Source organism: Gossypium hirsutum, chromosome D05 (assembly GCF_007990345.1).
Source record: "Gossypium hirsutum isolate 1008001.06 chromosome D05, Gossypium_hirsutum_v2.1, whole genome shotgun sequence".
Lineage (NCBI taxonomy): Eukaryota > Viridiplantae > Streptophyta > Magnoliopsida > Malvales > Malvaceae > Gossypium > Gossypium hirsutum.
The window spans coordinates 2,035,641-2,053,101 of record NC_053441.1 but is presented as its reverse complement, the minus strand read 5'-3'; the positions used below and the strand labels follow the sequence as shown (position 1 = coordinate 2,053,101).

The 17,461-nt window shown below is 33.7% G+C and overlaps 2 protein-coding genes across 13 annotated transcripts; one reads left to right on the top strand and one right to left on the bottom strand.

Moving 5' to 3' along the window:
- Positions 1-2,804: 2,804 nt before the first annotated feature.
- Positions 2,805-7,691, top strand: LOC107907227 (probable serine incorporator). Of its 3 annotated transcripts, none has more exons than XM_016834498.2 (13): positions 2,805-3,063; positions 4,161-4,462; positions 4,647-4,720; positions 4,875-5,034; positions 5,177-5,201; positions 5,342-5,431; positions 5,647-5,818; positions 5,920-5,993; positions 6,311-6,380; positions 6,545-6,616; positions 6,687-6,826; positions 6,993-7,066; positions 7,271-7,691. In XM_016834498.2, the coding sequence occupies exons 2-13, from the start codon at positions 4,270-4,272 to the stop codon at positions 7,327-7,329; spliced, it is 1,203 nt and encodes a 400-aa protein (XP_016689987.1). In that variant the 5' UTR covers positions 2,805-3,063; positions 4,161-4,269; the 3' UTR covers positions 7,330-7,691. The 3 variants fall into 3 exon arrangements, with proteins under 3 accessions (XP_016689987.1, XP_040949016.1, XP_016689988.1); XM_016834499.2 differs by having other exon boundaries at positions 2,807-3,063; positions 6,693-6,826; XM_041093082.1 differs by lacking the exons at positions 6,993-7,066; positions 7,271-7,691 and having other exon boundaries at positions 6,698-6,826.
- Positions 7,692-8,493: 802 nt separating this feature from the next.
- On the bottom strand, positions 8,494-14,120 carry LOC107907228 (probable ADP-ribosylation factor GTPase-activating protein AGD14). 10 transcript variants are annotated; one of them, XM_016834500.2, is made up of 14 exons: positions 13,861-14,120; positions 13,680-13,741; positions 13,477-13,585; positions 12,876-12,937; positions 12,651-12,738; positions 12,473-12,534; positions 12,295-12,391; positions 11,623-12,099; positions 10,209-10,886; positions 9,941-10,105; positions 9,755-9,859; positions 9,560-9,643; positions 9,139-9,314; positions 8,494-9,061 (listed from the first exon to the last, which is right to left on the bottom strand). In XM_016834500.2, exons 3-14 carry the CDS (start codon positions 13,573-13,575, stop codon positions 8,926-8,928), a joined length of 2,229 nt encoding a protein of 742 aa, XP_016689989.1. In that variant the 5' UTR covers positions 13,576-13,585; positions 13,680-13,741; positions 13,861-14,120; the 3' UTR covers positions 8,494-8,925. The 10 variants fall into 10 exon arrangements, with proteins under 10 accessions (XP_016689989.1, XP_016689991.1, XP_040949015.1 ...); XM_016834502.2 differs by having other exon boundaries at positions 13,850-14,109; XM_041093081.1 differs by having other exon boundaries at positions 10,209-10,883; positions 13,850-14,109.
- Positions 14,121-17,461: the final 3,341 nt, after the last annotated feature.

Here is a 17,461-nt window from a genome sequence, read left to right as displayed (position 1 = left end):
CTTTCATATTGCCGTATCATGAAGGGTCGACGAAAACTATTTAATATTTTTTAATTTTCTTTATTGTTGCATATTGGACCATTGCTCTCTCTTTTTCTTTTATTAAAAATCTAAATTATATTTATTTAATATATAAATTCGGTGCTTGAAAATATCATTAATAGCCTCCGAAACTAACAGCCCCCAAATCGTGTATTTTATTGCAGGAAGAAGGGATTCCATTAATTTGTACAAATCCCTAATTCATAAAAGATTTGTACGATACATACATCTACATGCACTAAAAAGGTGGGTTGGACTTTAAAATTAGTTGAGTTTATAAATTGAATGCTATTCAATAAGTAGCATCATGTAATTAATATAAGGGTCTCAGTATACGTATGATAATACCTAACTTATTTTTGTTAGTTTTATAATATATAGGTTCAAAAAACACATCTTAATAGGTTCAAATCTACTTCATGTGCTTCTACTTTTTTTTTTGTATATTTACTTTTTTTTTCTCTTAAATATAAAAATGTAAATTTTATTGTTAATATCGTTAATTTTTTTTATAAAATTAAGGTTCATTATACGAGATTATTAATTGAGAGGGACTAAATTTAAAATGTAGGAAGAGTATGAAAATTTAGAGCATATTTTAACATTTTTTAATACTTTCTTAAAGAGGTAGTTGTATTTTATTAATTTCAATTATATATTTTTAGAATAAAAAAAAATCTTACAAGCGAGTTTTAATCGATGTCATTTGTTTTTAAAGTATAATAAATCAATAATTAAATAATTAAAAAGACACTTACATCATTTTAAATCTGTTTGTGGAGTTTTTTTTTCTTCACTAACAAGTAGACAAAATAATTTCTCTATAAATAATCAATTAATTTAAGTGATAAACCCTATAATTGTCCTAAATGAAAAAAAAAGTTACTTTCTCCTTTTTTTTTTTTGAAAAATTAAGACATTTATACATAACCCAACGTGCAAATTTGTGAAAAAAATCTAATAATTGCCATTTAAACAAGTTCGTGAAGAAGTAGTTACCTTCATAAATCTTATTAATTCTCTTATCTTTGATTATTATGTTCACGTAAACTTAATTATGAATTGTTACATAGAGAAACAGTACAATGAAAATATTTATTGATACCTTCTCTTTTCTTTAGCTTGTTTTTATTTCCTTTCAAAGAAAAGTGATGAGAAAATTATTATTATTAATCACGAGAAAATTATCTTTATACGTTCATTAATATTTTCTCTTTAAGATAATTATAGATACTATGTAGATTTGGCACATTGAAATCATTAAACAGATTTTTTTTTAATTTTAAATCGTGTCTCAAAACATTCGCGTTATAATAAAATCTAGAAACACATTCATTAACTCAAAAAAAAAAAAAAAACATATTCATTGACAATAGGTTCAATCATTACTTGCGGTGGGTGTCCGAAAAAATTATCATAAAAGTTACAAGACATGCTTCTCTAAAAGCTGATAAATATTATATATATTTATTGAAAATTGGTCATTCTTATTCAGTGCTTCTCTAAAATTAATAAATCGTTTTAATTGAATAAAATAAATAATATAAAATATAGAATTTAGTCGAGGTTTATAACCGATAAAATCCACCTAATTTCTTTACTCGAAATAAACTAATCCCTTTGAATTACCCTTTTTCTCACCAAAGCAATAAAAATATCTGCAATAAAAATGGGCACAAAAGTCTAGGTTAAGGGTGTGCCAAATTTATATAGTTTTCTACCATTTGGTGTACAATTAAGCAAACAGACAAAAACACGAAAATAAAAACAAAGATTTACTTGAACCAACAAAATGCCCTGTTCTTAAAGAACAAAGAAGGTTAACAGTTTTTTTCTCACCCAAGTTTTGCTTCTTTTTCTCGACTACCAAACAAAGAGAAATGAGATGGCATTTTTTGCACGATAATCCCCTACAGCATCATTTTATCTTAAACGTGCATGCAAAATCTTTTGTGCCTTTGGAGTGAAAACATTAATCAATTTTCTTTTGCCGTCTGCCCCCACTTTCTCTGCTCATGAGTGCTTCTTAAGCATTAGATCTCAGGCCGAAAGAAACACGGTCTTTGTCCTTATTATATTATACACTAAAATTAAAAAAAATATAATATAAATGAAGATTTGATGGTTTAGTTAATATAATATAAATTATATTTTTATTGGTAAATAAAATGAGTGACTTTACAAGCTAGTTTATTTAATATAAAATGCTCTCTAACCATATTTATGATGTAATAAAACATGTGAATACGGAATAGTTAATTAAACAAAATGAATAGACATTTTCATAGTTCTCAGAACTTTTTAATAAGTTAAAATATTAAATTTTAAAATGTAAAAAAAAAAAGTAATATGTGAAATAAAGGTATGGAATAAGTTGAGGTGGTGAGGTGGCATCATGATGTACTAATTAATGAATTTACATATTCCCTTTTTTTAAAATTAAATTTACATATCTACCTATAATTATAAGAGTATTTTTATATTTTATTAAAAATTTATAAAATCAATTTAAATTCTAAATAATTTCAAAAAAAAACTGGGGAATTTGAACAGAAATTACACATTTCAAAATAGTAATTTTATTATTTTAAATTTTAACCAAAATTTAATTTAATTTTCATATTATTTTTTATAAATATATTGTCCCTAATTTTTTTCGGCGTAGAATAATTTAGTATATTTTGAAATATATACTAAATTTTAATTTCGTTTACATAAAGCTTACGGCGGGAAAAAGGAAAAATAAAAAGGAAAAAGGAAACAAAAACTGGTAAAGCAATCCTCCCCCCCTCTCTCTCTATCTTTATAGTTCCCTGAAGAACACACCATTTTAAAAGAACCAAAAAAAGGGGAAAAAAAAAAAAGACATCACGAAATATCTCTGTGTTTGCGTTCTCTTTGCTTCTTCTTCCTCTGTTTTTTTTGTTTCCGGGAAACAGAGAGAGGAAGAGAGGTCTGCTTTGTTTTTGCTGCAACGATTCCGTTTTGGATCTTAAAGCTTTGTGCTGAATCGTTTTTGAGGTATACATTCATTTCTTCAAAGATTGCATTGCTCTGTAGTTTATGATTCTTATGTTTTAATGCTAGGTTGGTGTTTGATGAAAAATAAAACGATTTCAAAACACATGCAAATGGGACAATGTTTCAGATTCTGAAAGAAAATTGAATTTTCCTTCATTTCATAACAATAAAAAAAAAACAAAACAAAGAGATTAGTGTTTCTTTTCATTTATTTTCGCTTAATACGTTAAACTTTGAACAGCCTTGGCAGAGAATCATAGTAGTTGTTTTTGTACTTGAACTGGAAAACAAAACAAAACGATCAATACACAAAAACATAAATTGAGTGTTGTTAAATATAAGATTACATGTTGATATCATTATATCCCTGTTTTACACTGTTCAAATCAAATCACTTGATTAGGAAGTTTAGAATAGTCTCAAAGGGTCAAAACACTGTTTTTTTCTTTCTGTTTCTTACTGCAGTTTTGTTTGAAAAAGGTCTGCTTGCAATGGAAGAAAGAAATTCAAAGATTCCTTTACTCATCTGTTTATCCTTGCACGCTTTTTCATGCAAAAAAGAAATTAAAAAAAAACATTGTTTTTGTTCATTTTCAGCAAATTAAAAAGAAAAAAAGTGATTCTTTACTGTTCTTGTGATGCTTGTCCTCAATGTTACATGAACTCAAATCACTGCCAAAAATAATTTGATCCAATGGGTTGATTTAAAACTTTAAGTTTAATCAAATTCTGATTGAAGAAAAAAAAAGGTTAGAAACTTGCCGTGCATTGCACGCAAAAATTGAGCTTCTTATTTGTTGTTTCAGATGAGAAATGGCTTTTCTTCGTGATCAGTTAGTTTACTTAAATTAATTAGTTTAATATTTTTTATTATTATTTAATTTAATCCTGTTTGCATCTATTTTAGGCTTTATTATAAAATATAAACCCAAATCATCAAAAGCCCAAATCCAGTTTTCGTAAGCACAAATTTCGAAATCTTCACTTTTTTGACATTTAGGTGCTGGTAATCATGGATCCACCAAGTAAAAACAATGGTTATATTAATGGTACTGTTATTTATTGTTTTTTTTTGGGGGGGGGGTGTTTCACTGTAGGTAACAAGATTTTCCAGTGAACTGGAATCATCTGCTTTTCTACTTTCTTGGAAACATGAATCTGTAATGTGATGAAGAGTGGAAAGTGTTTGTGGGTTTGAAAGTGAAAATGGAGAGTGGTTTAGGAAGTAACTGCAACGAGAGGCATTGGATTTTCAAGGACGATTCCTGGTTTAGCCAGTTCAGGAATGGTTCCAATCCTTGGATGGCTAGATATGCCTATGCATTGATCTTCCTGGTTTCGAATTTGCTGGCCTGGGCTGTTCGAGATTATGGCCACAATGCCTTCCCTGAAATGGAAAGTAAGTTGCTTCTTTGCATTGCATCTACGTTGTTTGTTAAAATGATAAATGGATTATAAATACAATAAATGCTTTTTGTATTTACAATAAATGCATTCCATCACTTTCTGTTTTTAAGTTTAGAGCTCTATGATAGTAATGTCGATAATGTTAATCAGCATGTATGTGGGAATGTGGTTTGCAGAGCTGAAGAATTGCCAAGGTGGCCGTGGCTGTTTGGGCGCCGAAGGAGTCCTACGTGTGAGCTTGGGATGTTTTGTATCCTCATGTCATAATGATAGATAGATACACACACATACTATTCCTTTGTTGATAATAGTGGCATTTAGAGCTCAACAGTTAGATGTAGAATGTCAAATACTAAAATGCTGAAGAGAAGGGCCTATTGGATTATTCCTTAATTGAACTATAGGCTTTCTATTTTGTAATGTTTCTTTCAACTGCTGGCAACTCAAGGATGTACAATTGCAGAGATTCATGGCATTCCGGATGGTGGTCTGCAAAGATTGGCCTCTGGATTGCCTTGACAGTTACCTCCTTTTTGGTTCCTACTTTCATCGTACAAATATATGGTTCGTGTTCTTTTCTTCAACCCTCTTTCAATAACCAATCCTAGGACTTCAGCTCCATCTTTCATTTTGCTCTAATCAACATCAATGATCTGATATGTTGTGTTCTTTTCCTCCTTTTTCCTTGTGTTGCTGTTATTGGCAGGGGAGATTGCGCATTTTGGTGCCGGGTATGGGGTATTATAGATTCCTGTTATAAATTCCTCTATATAAACCATGTACAATCTTAATAGAATAGTCTGTTGAGGAAGTTGAAGATGTTTCCTATGTTACACTTTGTTCGATCTTATTTTCCGTTTATCGTTTTCAGGGTCTTTCTCCTAGTTCAGCTCGTAAGCGTAATCAGTTTCATTACATGGCTGAATGATTGTTGTCAATCTGAGAAAACTGCAGAAAGATGGTAAGCCTCATCCGTTTGATAAACTCTTGGAAATTTGGTAAAATCGTCTCACATTTCTTCAATGCTTTTAGAGAGTTGAAACCACTTTCATAACAGTCAAAACAATTTGGTCGTGTATCCCTCTTTGTCTTTGGCGATCAAAGACATTTCATTATTTACTCTTTGGTATGTATTTTGGTTTTAATGCTGCTAAAAATTTTACTTCGTTTCTGCAGCCACATCCATGTGATGTTACTTGCTACTGCTGCATATATTATATGCATATTTGGGATTATCATGATGTACATTTGGTATGCACCAGAACCGTCCTGCCTCCTTAACATTTTCTTCATCACATGGACGCTGGTACTTCTGCAACTAATGACCAGTGTTTCCCTCCACCCAAAAGTATGTTCCAGTCACTCGTGTCACGTTCATTTCTTAAATTCTATAACACGTTTTTTAATCGAATTCATGATTTTTTTTATTATCGTTTTTCCCTGAAACAGATCAATTCTGGCTTCTTAACTCCAGGGCTCATGGGGCTTTATGTGGTATTTATCTGTTGGTGTGCCATTCGAAGGTACGAATTTAAGCTTTTCAGATTTAAATTAATATGTTTTAGAGTGCATTCATTAACATTTCACGGTTACAAACTGCAACTGCTAAAACCGACCATCCCTTCGTATCCAGTCAGCATCTTAAGAAAACTGAAAATATAACAGATTAACAATAATGAGATCAACAGTATTCTATCTATTGCTAAGTTGAAGTAGATAAGTTCATAACTTCAACAATCGAATACACTGCTCTTTAAAGTCCTTTCAAGGTTGAGACGACCGCCATCTTTCCATATGTATTTGATCAAATTTCAACTTTATTACAATTCTGTGATTGCAGTGAACCAGCAGGGGAAAGTTGCAACCGAAAGGCAGAGGCTTCAAACAAGACAGATTGGCTCACCATCATAGTAATATTTCTCTCTTTCAAAATCTATCGAGGGTTTTTGACCGAAATACTGATGACTGCTCATCTAACTTTTGCAGCTTAACCAGTTATGCTACATATAAGACTAACAATACTATCTTGTAAAGTTTATCAGGAGCATGATAATAACTCTCTTAATTCTTTCAGAGCTTTGTCGTTGCCTTACTGGCTATGGTTATTGCTACGTTTTCTACCGGTATTGATTCTCAATGTTTTCAGGTTTGTTCTGCTGGATTCATAAATGTTTATTTGTTGTCTTTTTTTCCATGAGAATGTTATCTGACAACAGCTGCAGTTCAGTAAAAAGGAAGCCCGTGCTGAAGATGCAGTACCATATGGTTACGGTTTCTTCCATTTCGTTTTTGCCACTGGAGCTATGTACTTCGCAATGCTATTGATCGGCTGGAATACTCATCATACTATTAAAAGGTACGTCTCCTAGTGCATTTGTAGTTTGATTTATATTGAATTTTGAATAAATGTTCACTAGAGCTGCAAATAGATGAATAAATGGGCACATATATATACATATATTCCAGGTAACATACTAAAGCATCTATTGAAAAATGATGTGTGCTCTATTGTACTTTTGCAGATGGACAATTGATGTTGGTTGGACCAGTACTTGGGTGAGGATAGTGAACGAATGGCTAGCCGTCTGTGTTTACTGTAAGTGCTTAACTAGAACTAGACTTGTCTGGATTTGAGTACGTGTCATATACGAGTATATTCAACTTTTTTTAAAGTTCCTTTGCATATTTTAAATACCATGCCTTGTACTTTTATCCAAATATGTGTCGAGTAACGTAGATGTTGGCTCGAGTTTTGGATGCTTTAGTGATGATTAAAAGAGTAAGATGAATGTGGTTGCAGTGTGGATGCTGGTAGCTCCTGTTATATTGAAGTGGAGACAAACAAGTGAAAGTGCCTGAAAAAGCTTTTGGAAGGTGGTGTTCAAATGGGACATTACACTATAAAATTGAAGGTAGGAAGGAATTGAAGCATATAACAGTAAGCATGGTTTAAGTGGAGGAAGAGCCTGGGATCTAAATTAATGTCAATTTATTTTGCCCAAGAAATATTTGATGTTCAATTTGGTCCAAAAAGTGGGGTGGGGGGGGGGTAGACTATTCAATATTAAAGTGAAAATCTGTTGACAATTGTTATTTGTAAATACGCAACTGATGAAAGATATTATCTTTCAAACAAAAAAGAAACAAAAAAGCTTTATATGCTTCGGGAAATTACATTTTTGATAATGTTGGAAAAGTCAAAAAGCATATTTCCTGCTAAATTTATTTTCTTTTAATTCAAAATTTGAGAAAAAGATATTCGTCTTTCTATTTCCATTCAAATTTATATACAATTAAAATTATATAAAATTTGTAATTAAGTTGGTGTAACATCAATTCAATAAAAAATTAAAATTTAAAAATATTTGACTTTATTTATCATTTAATTTTTGAACTATATCCTTTCTTTTATTTTGGTTCATAAAATTTTTTAATCCCCATTTTAATATCTAAACTTTACATTATTACCCATTTTTGTTCCTAGAAACTAACGATGCTACAAAAAAAATTGATCAATCAAAATGCACCACGTCATTGGTGACATATAATAAAATGATTGGTGATGTGGCACATCATTAATGTTTTTTTAAGAGAGATTTCCAAAGTACACATAAAATTTGATCATGTGATTTTGTATATAATATTTTATCTAATTTGTAATGTTATTATTGATGTAATATTATTTTAGGTTTATATGTTACATATATAAATAATTATATTTTTCAATGTAAAAATAAATTGATATGTTTATTTATTTAAAAATATATAATTGAATCAAAATTAAAATTTTATGTATATAATTTCACAAAATCAAAATTGATGTATCAACTTTTTTTATGTACAATTTTGAACTTTATCACTTTTTTAACTAAAAAAAAAGATATTATATATTTTAAAAGCGTATATATAGTAATTTAATAATTTTATATTTGATTTACGGTAATTTAAAATGAATTCGGATTGACCACAGTAATATCACAAAGTAATTTTTTTTCCCTCCTTGAAAAGACAAATTTCTCAAAATAATCTCAATACTAACTAATATATTACATTGCAAAAGTTACAAAATTTGACAATGGTTAACCAGGCTCATTCAGATACTGCAACATCATACAAACACTAACGAGGGGAAGGGAAAAAAACAAAGGAAAGGAGAAAAATGTTGCAATTTGAAGGCACGCAAGATACAGATCACTCGACGAAAACTGCAAAACGGCATCGTATCTACACCCAAAAGAAAAAGACCCTTCAAAAACAATCGGATCGCTTACTAGCTAAGTTTCTTTTTCTTTCTGTGTGTGAGCATCGAAAACTAAATCTGTTAAAGGGGACTTTTGGATCATTCGAAATAAAGCCCAAAACTTTACACCCACCAGTTTAATAGGTAGTATATAGCAACAAGAAGATGCTGGGCTTAGCCAGACTTGGGGTCCAGGATGGCATTGCTCTTTATATTCAGCCGAACGGGTTGCCCCAACCAACAGAACGGAAAGGCTGTGGGGTAGGTGCTGCTGAGAATCTACCACCCATCTGTTGATCGGTATTTACAAAACCAAAAGATGCCTCATTGCCAATGCCCCCATTTTGATGGCTGCAGATACAAAGCAGTGAATATAACTTGAAGACATTGCCAGTAACCAAAGATCCAATAACTGAGAAATGGTTTACCTGGAAGGTGGCAAGTTGCTAGGTAATTGTGCTCCTGGGTAAGGGGGTCGTGATGCATAGGGTAAAGACTGAGGTGGCATCCATGCTGACGATGGAGGACTGAGGTTAGAAGTGTGCACTAGACCAGGACGTGGCATAATTGGTAGAGCACCCTGTAAGGATACCATTGAAGGGAACTGCACCAAAAAAGATAGCGAAAAAACAATAAATATGCAAACTCATAGAAACAATAACCCCCCTTTTCATTTTCTCTCTCTCTCTCTCAATCAAAATTTAGAAATTTAAAATTATATCTCAAACAAACAGCATGCCAGCATTATAAACTCTTATCATGAAGTTATTACAGATTTCTAAAACCCAATAGGACCAATTCAGTCAGTGCCACTACAATGAGATGGTTTAAAAGAAGTGAGTCACATACTGTTTGAGTTTGAACAGGAGGTCCTTCGCCACCAAGATCAAATGGGTTTACTGACCTTGATGACTGTGGAAAAGCAGTCATTGGCTGCAACAAAATACATGCAGAACTATAAGCGATTAATCAAGTAACTAGACATGCAGTTAAGTACAAAAGAACAAACTCATGAACCTAATTGCTCTCGAGATATAACAGTACCACTGCAGTATTATATTGCATTGTGAACCCCATCCCACGTGGTGGGCCAGTTTGCCATCCTTGTGCAGCTGCAGGGTAGGAAGGATAGGTTGCAGTAAATAGATCCTGCGAAGATCAAGAACCTAACACTATAAGTAATCCCCACATCAAAACTACAGTGTCCTTGGTCTTTAATAGAGAAATTACCGCGGGTAATTCTTGTCTTCCAGTTGCTTTTGCTTCCGAAGGAGGCTGTGATACAACAGTGGAAGTGACATCCGGGACAACTTTTGAGGCAGCTTGAGGTGTTTGCGCAACAGCAGGTGCACTCAAAGGTCCCTGCGTATGCTGGGAAACAGCTAAATTCCATGGCTGCCAGAAAGGCACAACATGGAATTATTGAATTTGGTGAACAAATTGTCAATTATAAATTATTAATCTATAACTAAATAAATAAATAGAAAATACTTCCCACCTGATTGGCTGTAGCTCCAGCACCAAGTGGCATAAACTGATGTGTAGTAGATAGACTGTCAGCTGCAGAGAAAAAAGAAGTCTGTTGCTGCTGCATATTAGGCCATTGTCCAGCATTATTAACATCATCCTGGGAACCACTGCTGACAGGCATTGTTGGTGTTAATCCAGGGGTAGCTGTAAAAGCACCTGTAGGAGGCACAGTTGAGAAATTGCTAGCTAGTGCAGTTGCAGGAGCAGTAGTACCAAAGGGTAATGCGTTGATCTGCCCTGTGAAGGCCACATTGGAATTACCACCAAGAGGTGCTACATTCACATTGCCCACAGGAGCACCTACCTGATCACCAACACCGCTAGATGGTCCTGATAGGTGACCAGGTACAGAAGTTGGAACTGACAACTGAGAAAGAACAGATTCCAGGGTGTTCACACTTGGAGGAGCTTGAGAAACATTTGTCTGAGGGGCAAAATCAAAAGAGGCCCAATTATTTTCATTGGTAGAACTAGCTGGCTGCACAATGGACTGAGTCATGGTTGTCTGTTGAGTCTGAGGAACTGCAGAAGCTACTGGAGGTTCAGGATCAGCATCAAAGTCGATTAAGCTCCCAGTCGTTTCCAACTTGACTTCTGCTGGGTTCCCGCTGGTAGACCCCAAGCTGCTAGAAGATGCAGTTCTCTGCTAAAGAAAGAAAAAAAAAGAAAGAAAACTACAGCAAGTGCAGTTCCTATTTCTTTACCCGCATAAAAGTTGAAAATAAAAAGAAAGACAGAAAACATCTTTTCTCATGCAATAAAGAGGAAAGGAAATAATTTTAATAAATGGTCATGCAAAGCCCTAGATGGATGATTCTTTAACAGCAACGAAGTTCATTTATGTTGGTAACAATTGACACCCAAGTTATACCTATATTCCACTTAAATAGTACATTAATTCACACGAGCAAACTGCCACGGTATCATAACCAAATTGACCATAACACAGAAGTTTGTCATTATCAATCACTAAGTCTAGAATGGTCACTTTCAACATAGGCTACCCTATTGGTTATAATGAAAGGTTTCAACTAATGAAAATTAGATAGTATAGATAGAATTCCAACAGGAAAAAGTCAAGTCCACTAAAAGTTGGACAAATACTCCTACAACTATAGAAAGAAAGAAGAAAAAGTGAAGGGGAAAAAGACCGTGCGAAGTGGTTAATTGTGGTAAAAGAAATCCAGCCAAAACTATAGGCTTTTGCAATGTATTCTAAGGGCATCATGCTAAGACATAAACAAATTACTTCTGAGAGAGAAGATGAAAAGCCATCTTTTTGCAGGATCTGAACAGCAGAAAAAACAAAGAAAAGATTTAAACCAAAACAAAACCCCAACCATAATGTTAAACTTAGTTACATAGCACATAGCAAAAACTACCTGTGCCCGAGGGCCATCACCGGTTCTTCCGCCATTTGTGTTCGGAGGGTCATTTATACGAAGAGGTATTACATTCTCACCCAAAATTTCTCTTATGGGACGTACTACTGGGGGACTGGATGACTCTAAATCTTTTTGTCGCTCAGGTGACCTCCCTTCCAACTTTGGATCTCCATTAGATATTTTACGATCTTCAAATTTCCTCCCATTACTAAATCTGTCTTCTCGACGCCAGTCATTCACAATCTCAGGACGAGCAGGACTTCTTACATATTCAGCATATTTTCGATTCTCTGGATTGTATCCAGGACTTTGCCTTTCATCATAACCATATCTGGAATTTCTGTCATCACTTGTTCCCCCCGGACTGGACCTTTCACTGTACTGGCGTTCGTGTGTATCTTCATATTGTGGACTTCTGGACCCTCCCTGATATCCATCTGTCCTCCTATTCTCAAAAAAGTCTTCCTTGTCACCCTGCATAATGCACAAATTCAGAAAATCATGATACAACACTTCTGTTGCAGATTCAATAATATCAGATTATCTAAAAGTTCCCTCCCCAGGAAACAGGAACATACTGTATAATTTCATAATCTGTCATATCCTATCTCACAACTTTATAATTGATTCACATTAAATGGAAAATAAGAATATGGAAGGGCATTTTACCGTCTTTCCTTGTGGAGGCTTGTCATTGCTTCTCCCACCACTATACCTTCCATCCACATAGACATGCTTAATGAAGTCCCGAAGCCTCTCAACATTGCTGGTTACAAAATTTTGACTCAGAAACATTGTAACTAATGAAGGCACAGGACATCAAAAGATTAGATATTTGAGAGATAACCTGCTCTTGGGAAGTGAATTATGCTGCGGATCCCACTCCTCAAAAAAAATTTCTTTCGCACGCTGCAAGTATGCAAAAGGAACAAGAAAAGAGTGAAACTAGAACATCATACATGAAATAAATCTTTTCGTTTTTACTTTATCAAGGGAAGGGATAGCAAGAGAACGCTTATGCCTACCTGATTTCCCCCTTCCTGAAGAGCACTAACTTCTTGAGAAGTAAATTTAGCCATCGATACTGATTTAACTCTGTGTGTGAACTCCCGGCTACAAACAATTAAAACCAGGAGCCACTTTTAGTAAACCTAATGACTATGGTTTCAAAGGCAATAAAATCTCAGATATAAACAAATGAGCAGCCAATATCTGAAGAGAACTTAATGTGAGAAAATGTGAACACTTACTGTATTCCACTACAGGTGGTGCAAATAAATGTCCAGAAATTTGTGCAGACATATTGAGGCCCCTGCTCAGCCAACAAGTTAGTAGTGACAAACAGAGAAAGTATATGCACTCCATAATTTACACATTAAAGGACATTACACTCAATTTAGCACAAGAAAGGTGTTGCAAAAAATATATTTCAACTGAGAAATTTCCAGAAGCAACATTTTAGGAGGATATTCAAACAAATAGTTTATGGAACAACCAAAATTCATGGTTTATTCCACTAATCACAACTCATAAGTACTACTCTAAGCAGAAACTGCTTTTGTTATTCCATCTTTTTTTCTTTCCACAAAATTCATGGTTTATTTTTCCATGTAGTAAGATATATATATAAGTATCAATGATATACTCATCGACATCATTGTTGCAAACTTGTAATCAATTCAAAGCTATAAAAGCAAGTGTATCAAAAAGTAAATCCCAAAACCAGATACTTGATGAACAATTCGCATATAACAACACAATAATCCACCGTTCAAAGCAAGCTCCTCTGACTACAATCATGGAGTCAAAACATAAAAAATAAAAATCAATAAAAAGAAGAGAAAAACATACCAAACTGTTGCAATTAATACATCTACGATTCTCAGGTTGTTTGAGAAGACCCCGAATAATTCGCTCATTTTTCTCGTCTTCCTTCACTCGACCCGCCATCACACCCTTTCTACATTTAAAAACAAAAGCAATGAATGAACTAGAAATCAAAAAGAAAAAAAGAGTCGACCGAAAACAAAACTTTCTTAAATTAACATTCTTACCCTGCCAAGCAAAATTAAACAATCAAAACTCCTTATTCTTCCTTACGAAGCCAACATTTTTCCTGCTAATCAAACAGATTGGAAAAGAAAAAATTACAACGTACAAAAATTCAACTAACCAAAGGCAAAGGTCTGTACCACGAAACAGAGCAAATAGATAAAATACGGACGTGTTTGGAACCTTAGAAAAGTTGACCGAGAGAAAGAAAAAGAAAAGGAAAAGTTTGTTTGAAACTTTCGTCGAGAGGCCTTTTTTTAATCAATTAAATTCGATCCAACGCCAAGAAATCGTTACATAAGTGATAGGAAAATAAAAAAAAAGATCAAATATATAGAATCAAGAGAGAAAATTGCAGGTCGAGTGTTGATAACTACAGAGAGAAGCTTTGGTACAGCTCAGAAGAACTAAGAGTAAGAAACCAGCTTTTTTATTTTATTTTATTTTTCTTTAAATACGAAGAGAGAGAAACTTTTTCACCCTGTTTTCGGACAAAGAGAGGAGAGAGAAAAGGTTTTGTCCCCGTGCAGTTGCCTTTTCCTTGACGGTTTTCGTCTACTTTTTGACCGTTAATAAGTTTATTTACTTAACTGCCACTCCCCTAATAAATAACGGAGTTACGATTTTCCTTTTAAAAAAAAATCATTTTATTGTCCACCGAACAAATTAAATAAAAGAATACTCATGTTTTTTAATTTTTAAAAATTAAGTTAATTAAAATTCAAAGATTATTTTTAACTATTTGTAAAACTGATAAGTTACAAAGGTAGAACTTTCACTTTATCAGATTTGATGCTTAAAAATCAAAATTGGTTTGTTGCAAATTTCAACTAAATTCGGATATATTTCAATTCATTTTTTATTGTAATTTAGATTTTTTTTACACAATGTCTAAAGTTATAAATAGTTCCTCCGAACTTATAAATGAGAGTATAATACGTTTCATTGTTCTTAAACTTAGGGTCTGTTTGATAGGGGGAAAACCATTTCCGGAATTGGTTTTCCCCATTTTTCGGTGTTTGATTGGAGGAAAATGATTTCCTATTGTAAAATATTTTACAAAACACGGGAAAAGGAGTTATTGTTTGAGGAAAATGTCTTACCGTTTTGAATTCGGTAAGACATTTTCCGGAAAATGACCCATTCTTTTCCCCTTTCCCATTCTCCTTCCCTTTCCCCTTCTCCTTCCCTTTCCCGTTTCGAAGCCTACAATCGCCTCCAAGCCATGGCAGTGGCCTTCGGAGAGAAGTTGCTGATTCTCGAAAAGTGTAGCCCTCGGCAGTCAATCTGATGGAAAAAGCTCTCCTTGAAGCTTTGTTTGGATTCCATTTTGCTTTTGCCCAAAATCCATTCGATGCGTCGTTTCGCCCCCGCTATGGGAGAAGCTTTAGAGGGATCCCGGTTCTGGTAATGCCCGAGGCGTCGCAGCCTCAGTCTCTTAAGCCCAAGATGGTATCCATCCTCGTCCACTTCGTCAGTTCGGAGCGGGGCAGATTCGACTCGGCAATCAAGATCCAGAAGGGAGCAAGTGAATGACATCGAGCGTAGTGTTTCCAAGACAGAGACTGTGGAATTGATTCGGAATGACCCAAAGCAGAGATTGAAAGTGAACGAGAATCTGATGAGCTTGCTTTTCAAATTGACCCAAAGCAGCGATTGAAAATAATGCGGAAGTAATTGACCAAAATCAAGGTATTATCGATTCTTCAGATAAAAGCAATCAAATTTTAGAGTGGGAAGCAACAGAGGATGCTGAATGTGTGGCTAATTTGAGTGAATCGGAAGGAAGTTTTACTGTTGCAGTCGGAGGGAATAAGGAGAAGATATTGGAAAGCAGTGGGAATGAGAGTCAAAGCAATTGGTTAGGAGATGAAGAAGGTGAAAATAGAAGAGGGCAGTCTGATAATTGCTCTCTTTTGTTCTCTGATAATAGAAGAGGAAAATAGAAGTGGGAATGAGAGTCAAAGCAATTGGTTAAGAGTCAAAGCAATTGCTCTCTTTTGTTCCAAAAAATCAAGAACGAATCATTGTATACACACCCTAGAATATCATGTCTTATATCCAACATCATCTTTTGGCATCACATATCCCATGTCTTGAATCCAAAATCATATCTTCAACCTCAAGTAAATTGGGCTTATTGGGATCCATTAGAGTTTATAATTTCCCTTATTACTTTTATAAGTAATATATTTTAAGAAATAATATTTAACTTTTATAATTTCCCTTATATTAATATATTAAAAAATAACTTTTCCGGAAAATATTTTCGGGAAATCTGTCAAACAGCAGAAAATATTTTACACAGATTCAATCAAACACCAGAAAACATTTTCCAGTAAGTCATTTTACAGAAATGTAAAACATTTTCCAGAAATCATTTTACGGAAAATATTTTACTGCCAATCAAACAGACCCTTAGTCTTCTTGCATTGACAACAATACCCATAACAATCGAGCTAAGACTTAATCTGTAGCAAATTATATTTTATATTGGTAGAATTTTATTTTGTAATTACTTGAATTTATATTTATATATGTAATTATATTGTTGTGTATAGTTGTATTAGTATACATTGTATTTGCAACAGACAAAACTTAAAATAAAGGACCTGTGGAGAATATTATCAATTCCTAATGTTTATCTTCCCTTCAACGAATGGCTCAAGATTAATCTCATTCCCAAGCTCAGTTTTACTGATTATCGTATACTTGGTTTTCACCATCTTTGCTTTCTTCCTTGGAAATGTTCGCTTGCCCCTAACTCTACTGTCTTTGATAATCCCTTTGACTTAGAGCATGTTTTCCCTCCAGCGGTTTCTCTTGAAGCTGATATCAAAATCATTATTGGATATCATAATTGATAGGGATAATTTTAAGGGAACAATTAAAGGACTTGACTCCCTAATGGAAAATTCACTTTTAATCCCTCATTAATAATAAATTTATAAATTAATATATAGTAAATTTGACCTTAAAAAATGGGAAAAATCATTTTAATCTTTTTAAAAATAATGAAATTATAAATCATTATAAGCCCCAAAAAGTTTCTTGAATTCATTCTGATAATGGATTTGGATTGTTGGTTCCTATTGGTCACACGACAAAAAACTTTGGGTTTTAAAGGTGGTTTATCCCTTGAAAAATAGCTTAATATTTCCCGGCTTTTTGTTGAACTTGATGCTCCTTCTGTTGTTTATTTCATGAAGAATTTTTACTGTGAAAAATCTGCTGCTTGACCGCAAGACTATATTGAGTAGCTTCCATTCGGATTTGTCCTATATTCCAAGAAGTATTAAAGCGTTAGCAAAAATGGACAGCAATATTAGTAATAGTTGTAATTTTGATATTAATGATTGTATTGTTGTTTTTGTATGCCCAGATTGTACGTAATCCTTTGTTGAAGCCGATCTTAGCGGCTCCCCGATATACCATACTATCTTTTAATTTATGAAAACCCCTAAACTTTTCACTTGATTTTCATTCTTTACTACGGTTGGAAAGGAAAATGGACAGATTCAACAACATTTTGGAGGAATGAATCTAGAAGATTTTTGGCTTTGGTTCTGAAAAGGACAAAACTCCGGAGAAGTGAAAACAGAGCAGGAGAGCGAACCGGAGGAGGTAAACAAGCAACGACGACGATGAAATCGCATAAGGAAATAAGATGGCCTTTGTCCAATGCCCAGTGTTGAGAGAATTGGTTACGCTGACGGTTCAACAAATGCAGGTTGACGGTGTATATTAATTAAGCCTCCATTTCCAAAGTTTTCACTCAGCAGCT

What these genes read in the sequence shown, in the direction of transcription:
- LOC107907227 (XM_016834498.2), top strand. Translation starts at nt 4,270, where the DNA reads ATGGAGAGTGGTTTAGGAAGTAACTGCAACGAGAGGCATTGGATTTTC. An exon ending in CAGATTGGCTCACCATCATA is followed by an intron (nt 6,381 to 6,544) that starts GTAATATTTCTC and finishes TAATTCTTTCAG; the next exon opens with AGCTTTGTCGTTGCCTTACT. An exon ending in ACTCATCATACTATTAAAAG is followed by an intron (nt 6,827 to 6,992) that starts GTACGTCTCCTA and finishes GTACTTTTGCAG; the next exon opens with ATGGACAATTGATGTTGGTT.
- LOC107907228 (XM_016834500.2), bottom strand. Translation starts at nt 13,575, where the DNA reads ATGGCGGGTCGAGTGAAGGAAGACGAGAAAAATGAGCGAATTATTCGG. An exon ending in CTGGAGCTACAGCCAATCAG is followed by an intron (nt 10,106 to 10,208) that starts GTGGGAAGTATT and finishes CCTTTCTGGCAG; the next exon opens with CCATGGAATTTAGCTGTTTC. An exon ending in AGCAACTTGCCACCTTCCAG is followed by an intron (nt 9,062 to 9,138) that starts GTAAACCATTTC and finishes TTGTATCTGCAG; the next exon opens with CCATCAAAATGGGGGCATTG.